This window comes from Oncorhynchus gorbuscha, unplaced genomic scaffold, assembly GCF_021184085.1.
Source record: "Oncorhynchus gorbuscha isolate QuinsamMale2020 ecotype Even-year unplaced genomic scaffold, OgorEven_v1.0 Un_scaffold_3389, whole genome shotgun sequence".
Lineage (NCBI taxonomy): Eukaryota > Metazoa > Chordata > Actinopteri > Salmoniformes > Salmonidae > Oncorhynchus > Oncorhynchus gorbuscha.
Window position 1 is genome coordinate 37,501 of NW_025747639.1, and position 10,087 is coordinate 47,587.

Here is a 10,087-nt window from a genome sequence, read left to right on the forward strand (position 1 = left end):
ATCTCTGTGTGTGTGTGTCTGTGTGGGTGTGTCTGTGTCTGTGTGGGTGTCTGTCTCTGTGTGTGGGTGTGTGTGGGTGTCTGTCTCTGTGTGTGGGTGTGTGTGTGTGGGTGTCTGTCTCTGTGTGTGGGTGTCTGTCTCTGTGTGTGGGTGTCTGTCTCTGTGTGTGGGTGTCTGTCTCTGTGTGTGGGTGTCTGTCTCTGTGTGTGTGTCTCTGTGTGTCAGGTGTTGTTCCGTGAGCTGCGCCTGCCTCCCAGCTGTGATTTGAGTGGGGGGAGGGGTAAGAAGACCCTGGGGTACAGCAGGAGAGGAACAGGACGCGCCGGGTTGGGGAAACCGTTCAGTACCACCAGACAGACACAGACAGACAGACAGACAGACAGACAGACAGACAGACAGACAGACAGACAGACAGACAGACAGACAGACAGACAGACAGACAGACAGACAGACAGACAGACAGACAGACAGACAGACAGACAGACAGACAGACAGACAGACAGACAGACAGACAGACAGACAGACAGTGAAGTTATTGGTCCTGCTCTGTGACATCATATGTGAATAAAAGGTGACATCATCAGGACATCCTGGAGAAGCTCAGTTCCCTCCACCCGTTGCCGGGGGTGATTCTGGAGTGGAGGAGGATCACCAACGCCTTGACAACGGTGGTGTTTCCCCTGCAGAGAGAGAAACGACATCACCCCCTGCTGGTTATGGATAGAATACATCCTGTCTCCCAGACACACACTGCTACAGGTAACACACTGCTACAGGTAACACACTCTGCTACAGGTAACACACTCACTGCTACAGGTAACACACTCTGCTACAGGTAACACACACTGCTACAGGTAACACACACTGCTACAGGTAACACACACTGCTACAGGTAACAAACACACTGCTACAGGTAACACACTGCTACACGTAACACACTGCTACAGGTAACACACTGCTACAGGTAACACACTCTGCTACAGGTAACAAACACACTGCTACAGGTAACACACACTGCTACAGGTAACAAACACACTGCTACAGGTAACAAACACACTGCTACAGGTAACAAACACACTGCTACAGGTAACACACACACTGCTACAGGTAACACACACACTGCTACAGGTAACACACTGCTACAGGTAACACACTGCTACAGGTAACACACACAGGTAACACACACTGCTACAGGTAACACACACTGCTACAGGTAACACACACACACTGCTACAGGTAACACACACACTGCTACAGGTAACACACACTGCTACAGGTAACACACACTGCTACAGGTAACACACACAGGTAACACACACTGCTACAGGTAACACACACTGCTACAGGTAACACACACTGCTACAGGTAACACACTGCTACAGGTAACACACACACACTGCTACAGGTAACAAACACACTGCTACAGGTAACACACACACTGCTACAGGTAACACACACACTGCTACAGGTAACACACACACTGCTACAGGTAACACACACTGCTACAGGTAACACACACACACTGCTACAGGTAACACACACACACTGCTACAGGTAACAAACACACACACACTGCTACAGGTAACAAACACACACACACTGCTACAGGTAACAAACACACACTGCTACAGGTAACAAACACACACTGCTACAGGTAACAAACACACACTGCTACAGGTAACACACACACACTGCTACAGGTAACACACACACACTGCTACAGGTAACACACACACACTGCTACAGGTAACACACACACACTGCTACAGGTAACACACACACACTGCTACAGGTAACAAACACACACACACTGCTACAGGTAACAAACACACACTGCTACAGGTAACAAACACACACACTGCTACAGGTAACACACACACTGCTACAGGTAACACACACTGCTACAGGTAACACACACTGCTACAGGTAACACACACACACACTGCTACAGGTAACCTATCTGTAGATGAATGTACTGACTATGACTGGTCCACCTAGCTATCTGGAGATGAATGTACTGACTATGACTGGTCCACACTAGCTATCTGGAGATGAATGTAACTATGACTGGTACACCTAGCTATCTGGAGATGAATGTACTGACTATGACTGGTCCACACTGCTATCTGGAGATTAATGTACTGACTATGACTGGTCCACACTAGCTATCTGGAGATGAATGCTACAGAACAATGACAGGTAACCACACTAGCTATCTGGAGATGAATGTACTGACTATGCTACTGGTAACACACACTAGCTATCTGAAGATGAATGTACTGACTATGACTGGTCCACACTGCTAGGTATCTGGAGATGCTAATGTAACACACACACTGACAGGTATGCTGGTCCACACTAGCTATCTGGAGATGAATGCTACAGACTACACTGCTACAGGTCCACCTAGCTATCTGGAGATGAATGTCCTGACACTGACTGGTCCAAACACTACACTGACAGGTCCACCTGCTATCTGGAGATGAATGTACTGACTATGACTGGTCCACCTAGCTATCTGGAGGTGAATGTACTGACTATGACTGGTCCACCTAGCTATCTGGAGATGAATGTACTGATGGATGACTACAATGTAATGTAGACACACACTGATCATTTATACGTCTGTCTGCGTGTCTGTCTGCGTGTCTGTGCACAGGCAGAGTGAGCTTCACAGAGCCAAACATCCAGAACGTTCCGAAGGACTTTGAGATCCAGATGGCCTCTGTGGTGGAGGAGAGCCCGCCCTCACAAGATGGACGCCGGACAGGGTTGGAATAACTATTTATAACTACTAACCCTAACCTTGACAAGATGGCCGCCGGACTGGGTGGGAATAGCTATTTATAACTACTAACCCTAACCTTGACAAGATGGCCGCCAGATTGGGTGGGAATAACTCTTTATTATACTGTTAAACTATCTGGTAACACACTAACTGCCTAACCTTGACAAGATGGCCGCCGGACTTGGTGGGAATAGCAATTTATAACTACTAACCTTGACAAGATGGCCGCCGAACTTGGTGGGAATAATTATTTATTATACTGTTTACTATCTGTAACTACTAATCCTAACCTTGACAAGATGGCCGCCGGACTGGGTGGGAATAACTATTTATTATACTGTTAAACTATCTGTAACTACTAATCCTAACCTTGACAAGATGGCACACACTGCTACAGGACTTGCTGGGAATAGCAATTTATAACTACTAACCTGGATGACAAGATGGCTGCCGGACTGCTACAGGTAGGAATAGAATTTATAACTACTAACCTGCTGACAAGATGCTACAGCTGCACACACTGGGTGGGAATAACTATTTATTATACTGTTAAAAACTATCTGTAACTACTAATCCAACACTTGACAAGATGGCCACTGCTACAGGACTTGGTGAATAGCAATTTATAACTACTAACACTTGACAAGATGGCTGCCGGACTGGGTGGGAATAGCAATTTATAACTACTAACCTTGACAAGATGGTCCACCGGACTGGGTGGGAATAACTATTTATTAATGTACTGACTATAAACTATCTGTAACTACTAATGACCTAACCTTGACAAGATGGCCGCCTGGACTTGGTGGGAATAGCAATTTATAACTACTAACCTTGACAAGATGGCCGCCGGACTGGGTGGGAATAACTATTTATTATACTGTTAAACTATCTGTAACTACTAATCCTAACCTTGACAAGATGGCCGCCGGACTTGGTGGGAATAGCAATTTATAACTACTAACCTTGACAAGATGGCTGCCGGACTTGGTGGGAATAGCAATTTATAACTACTAACCTTGACAAGATGGCTGCCGGACTGGGTGGGAATAGCAATTTATAACTACTAACCTTGACAAGATGGCTGCCGGACTGGGTGGGAATAGCAATTTATAACTACTAACCTTGACAAGATGGCTGCCGGACTGGATGGGAATAACTATTTATTTATTTATTATACTGTTAAACTATCTGTAACTACTAATCCTAACCTTGACAAGATGGATGCCGGACTGGGTGGGAATAACCAGTACCCAATAGTCATACTGTAGTAAAAGTAAAGATACCTTCATAGAAAGTTACTCAAGTAAAAGTCACCCAGTAAAATACTACTTCAGGAAAAGTCAGAAAGTATTTGGTTCTAAATATATTTAACTATTAAAAGTAAATGTAATTTATCAAATATATAAATCATTTCAAATTCCTTAAATTAAGCAAAGCAGACAGCACCATTTTCTTGTTTTAAAATGTACAGATAGCCAGGGGTACACTCCAACACTCAGACATCATTACAGATAGCCAGGGGCACACTCCAACACTCAGACATCATTACAGATAGCCAGGGACACACTCCAACACTCAGACATCATTACAGATAGCCAGGGACACACTCCAACACTCAGACATCATTACAGATAGCCAGGGACACACTCCAACACTCAGACATCATTACAGATAGCCAGGGACACACTCCAACACTCAGACATTATTACAGATAGCCAGGGACACACTCCAACACTCAGACATCATTACAGATAGCCAGGGGCACACTCCAACACTCAGACATCACTACAGATAGCCAGGGACACACTCCAACACTCAGACAGCATTACAGATAGCCAGGGACACACTCCAACACTCAGACATTATTACAGATAGCCAGGGACACACTCCAACACTCAGACATCATTACAGATAGCCAGGGTCACACTCCAACACTCAGACATCATTACAGATAGCCAGGGACACACTCCAACACTCAGACATTATTACAGATAGCCAGGGACACACTCCAACACTCAGACATCATTTACAAAAGCTGCATTTCTGTTTATTGAGTCTGACAGATCAGAGGCAGTAGGGATAACCAAGTGCGCAAATTGGCCCATTTTCCTGTCCAAAGCATTCAAAATGTAACGAGTACTTTTGGGTGTCCACTCACTGACTCACCCAATGATATGTCCACTCATTGACTCACCCAATGATATGTCCACTCATTGACTCACCCAATGATATGTCCACTCACTGACTCACCCAATGATATGTCCACTCATTGACTCACCCAATGATATGTCCACTCACTGACTCACCCAATGATATGTCCACTCACTGACTCACCCAATGATATGTCCACTCATTGACTCACCCAATGATATGTCCACTCATTGACTCACCCAATGATATGTCCACTCATTGACTCACCCAATGATATGTCCATTCAGGCTCAATACAAGACATTCCGGCTGTAGGCTAAAATGGTGCTGTTTACAAAATTTTGGGAGTTGAGAAATAGCTTTGGTAGCTACGGACAGATGAGTTTCTCCTCTTTTCAGTAGGCCTAGCCAAACTGTTTACCCACAAGTGTATTTGTATGCTCACTAACAGCCGCAGCTCAACAATCACCTGTTTGGTATTTGCTGCTGCTCATATTCCAGGCCTCCCGACTGTAGGCCTGGGTGCTTAAAAACAATCCACAGAATAAGCTCATGATGTTCTTCCTTCTCAGTCGGGGCCGTTCCAGGCTGATCAGACCTCCAGCTCCTCCTCCTGAAGGGGCCGTGGCCTTCTCCGTCAGCATGAGACACGCCTTTGTTCCTTTCACAGGTAACTCCTCCACCTTTCACAGCTTACTGCCAGGCTATACTAATGGTACCATGTACCATGTCAGGCAGGCCACAGAGAGTCTATACTAATGGTACCATGTCAGACAGGCCACAGAGAGTCTATACTAATGGTACCATGTCAGACAGGCCACAGAGAGTCTATACTAATGGTACCATGTCAGACAGGCCACAGAGAGTCTATACTAATGGTACCATGTCAGGCAGGCCACAGAGAGTCTATACTAATGGTACCATGTCAGACAGGCCACAGAGAGTCTATACTAATGGTACCATGTCAGACAGACCACAGAGAGTCTATACTAATGGTACCATGTCAGGCAGGCCACAGAGAGTCTATACTAATGGTACCATGTCAGACAGGCCACAGAGAGTCTATACTAATGGTACCATGTCAGACAGGCCACAGAGAGTCTATACTAATGGTACCATGTCAGGCAGGCCACAGAGAGTCTATACTAATGGTACCATGTCAGACAGGCCACAGAGAGTCTATACTAATGGTACCATGTCAGACAGGCCACAGAGAGTCTATACTAATGGTACCATGTCAGGCAGGCCACAGAGAGTCTATACTAATGGTACCATGTCAGACAGGCCACAGAGAGTCTATACTAATGGTACCATGTCAGACAGGCCACAGAGATACTAATGGTACCATGTCAGCCAGGCCACAGAGAGTCTATACTAATGGTACCATGTCAGACAGGCCACAGAGAGTCTATACTAATGGTACCATGTCAGCCAGGCCACAGAGAGTCTATACTAATGGTACCATGTCAGCCAGGCCACAGAGAGTCTATACTAATGGTACCATGTCAGACAGGCCACAGAGAGTCTATATTAATGGTACCATGTCAGGCAGCTTACTGCCAGGCCACATAGAGTCGATACTAATGGTACCATGTCAGGCAGCTTACTGCCAGGCCACAGAGAGTCTATACTAATGGTACCATGTCAGACAGGCCACAGAGAGTCTATACTAATGGTACCATGTCAGCCAGGCCACAGAGAGTCTATACTAATGGTACCATGTCAGACAGGCCACAGAGAGTCTATACTAATGGTACCATGTCAGACAGGCCACAGAGAGTCGATACTAATGGTACCATGTCAGGCAGCTTACTGCCAGGCCACAGAGAGTCTATACTAATGGTACCATGTCAGACAGGCCACAGAGAGTCTATACTAATGGTACCATGTCAGGCAGCTTACTGCCAGGCCACAGAGAGTCTATACTAATGCTACCATGTCAGACAGGCCACAGAGAGTCTATACTAATGGTACCATGTCAGACAGCTTACTGCCAGGCCACAGAGAGTCGATACTAATGGTACCTGCTTGCCCGCCTGCCTGTCTGTCCATCCGCCCGTGTGTCTGTCCATCCGCCTGCCTGTCTGTCCATCCGCCCGTGTGTCTGTCCATCCGCCTGCCTGTCTGTCCATCCGCCTGCCTGTCTGTCCATCCTATTTGAAGCACCCTGTCATTCCTGAAGTTGTATTGAATAGCTGCAATATTTCTGTGATCCAGTTGACTACTTCAAAATGGTGAAAGGCCTCAATGGTAAATAGTCTTTGGGCCAAGAGGGCCCACTATCCAACCCTACCTGTGTGTGTCAGATGCTTTTATCCAAAGCGATTAACAGTCATGCGTGTATACATTTTACAAATGGTAACCCCAGCGGGAGTTGAACCCGCAACCCTTGATGGATAAGCTCCATGCTCTACTGACTGAGCCACATAGGACCTTTGTGTTATTCCTAATTTCACCCCCCCCCCAATTCAATTTAACATGTAAAAGCCTTTATTGTCAGGGGAAACATATGTTTACATTGCCAAAGCAACTAGATAATATACAGAAGTATAAAAATATGAACAGTAAACATTAAACTCACAAAAGTTCCAAAAGAATAAAGATATTTCAAATGTTATATTATGTCTGTATACAGTGTTGTAATGATGTGCAAATAGTTAAAGTACAAAAGGGAAAATAAATAAACATAAATATGGGTTGTATTTACAATGGTGTTTGTTCTTCACTGGTTGCCCTTTTCTTGTGACAACAGGTCACAAATCTTGCTGCTGTGACGGCACACTGTGGTATTTCACCCAGTAGATATGGGAGGTTATCAAACTGTTTGTGGGTCTGTGTAATCTGAGGAAAATATGTCTCTCTAATATGGTCATACATATTTGGCAGGAGGTTAGGAAGTGCAGCTCAGTTTCCACCTCATTTTGTGGGCAGAGTGCTGATTTTTTGGTTAATTCTTTCCAATGTGTCAAGTAATTATCTTTTTGTTTTCTCATGATTTGGTTGGGTCTAATTATGTTGTTGTCCTGGGGCTCTGTGGGGTCTGTTTGTGAACAGAGCCCCAGGACCAGCTTGCTGAGGGGACTCTTCTCCAGGTTCATCTCTCTGTAGGTGATGGCTTTGTTATGGAAGGTTTGTGAATCGCTTCCTTTTAGGTGGTCGTAGAATTTAACGGCTATTTTCTGGATTTTGATAATTAGTGGGTATCGGCCTAATTATTTTCTGCATTATTTGGTGTTCTACGTTGTCCACTGAGGATATTTTTTGCAGTCTCAATTTGGTGTTTGTCGTATTTTGTGAATTCTTGGTTGGTGAGCGGACCCCAGACCCCACAACCATAAAGGGCAATGGGCTCTATGACTGATTCAAGTATTTTCTGCCAGATCCTAATTGGTATGCTTTTCTCTCTCCCGTGCTGTCCAAATTCTCTCTCCCTCTCTCTTGCTCTCCCCTCCCCCTTCTCTCTCTCTCTTTCTTTCTCCCCACTCTGCCCCTACCTCTGTCTATCCATCCCTCTCCCCTCCCTGTCACCCCCACGCTCTCCTCTCTCTCCTTATCCCCCTCTCTCTCTCTCCTCACCTCTCCCCCCTCTCTCTATCGCTCCTTACCTCTCCTCTCTCTCTCCTTACCTCTCCTCTCTCTCTCTCTCTCTCTCTCTCTATCGCTCCTTACCTCTCCTCTCTCTCCTTACCTCTCCCTCTATCGCTCCTTACCTCTCCTCTCTCTCTCCTTACCTCTCCTCTCTCGGTCCTTACCTCTCCTCTCTCTCTCTTACCTCTCCTCTCTCTCTCTCTCTCTCTCTCTCTCTCTCTATAAACTCCTTACCTCTCCTCTCTCTCTTCCTTACCTCTCCTCTCTATCGCTCCTTACCTCTCTCTCTCTCTTTACCTCTCCTCTCTCTCTCTATGCTCCTTACCTCTCTCTCTCTTACACTCCTCTCTCTCCTCCTTACCTCCTCTCTCTCTCCTTACCTCCTCTCTCTTCCTTACCTCCATTCCCTCTCTCCTTACCTCCTCTCTCTCTCCTTACCTCCTCTCTCTCTCCTTACCTCCTCTCTCTCTCCCCTCTCCAGGAGGGATGGTATTAGCAGCAGATTATTCCCAGTTGGAGCTCAGAGTGTTGGCTCACCTCTCTAAGGATAAACGTCTGCTACAGGTCACACACACAGAGACACACACAGAGACACACAGACACACACACACAGAGACACACAGACACAGACACAGACACACACATACACACGGACACAGACACACACACACAGAGACACACACACACACAGAGACACACAGACACACAGACACACACACACACACACAGAGACACACAGAGACACACAGACACAGACACACAGAGACACACAGACACAGACACACACACACAGAGACACACACACAGAGACACACAGACACACAGACACAGACACACACATACACAGAGACACACAGACACACACACACACAGACACAGACACACACATACACAGAGACACACAGACACACACACACACACACACACACACAGACACACAGACACAGACACACACGGACACAGACACACACTACTTTCATCTGACCTTGTCCAAACGTGTGTCAGGTGTTGAATGGAGGAGCTGATGTGTTCCGCTGTATCGCTGCTGAGTGGAAGAACATTGACCTGGAGACTGTAGACGACACCCTGAGACAACAGGCTAGAGCAGGTACACACAGCATGTGTTTTGCCTTGTGGGGACCTAACATGTATATCCATTAAACCCCAAAGCAGCCATTGTGGGCATCTTTGAGATGTCCCCACTAGGGTAACTAACCACCCTTTTCTTTTTTTTCCAACTTGATGTTTGGTCATTATATTGTGTGTGTGTGTGTGTGTGTGTGTGTGTGTGTGTGTGTGTGTGTGTGTGTGTGTGTGTGTGTGTGTGTGTGTGTGTGTGTGTGTGTGTGTCATGATGTGTGTGTGTAATGTGTGTGTGTGATATTGGAAGTATGTTATGGTATAATCTATGGGATGTTTCCATTGATGTTTGTTCATTATATTGTGTGTGTGTGTAGATATGTTATGGTATAATCTATGGGATGGGAGCCGTCTCTGGGGGAGCAGATGGGGATCGAGGAGGGACGATGCAGGTGCTTATATCGAGAGCTTTGGGACC

At 46.0% G+C, this 10,087-nt stretch overlaps 1 protein-coding gene across 1 annotated transcript; it reads left to right on the forward strand.

The window, feature by feature from the left end:
* Positions 1-470: 470 nt before the first annotated feature.
* Positions 471-9,637, forward strand: LOC124027620 (DNA polymerase theta-like; the record flags this gene model as incomplete). The annotated part of the gene is made up of 5 exons (XM_046339988.1): positions 471-759; positions 2,660-2,771; positions 5,514-5,611; positions 9,011-9,093; positions 9,535-9,637. Coding segments are annotated over exons 1-5 (439 nt in total), but the record flags the coding sequence as incomplete, so codon positions are not given.
* Between the last annotated feature and the right edge of the window lie 450 nt (positions 9,638-10,087).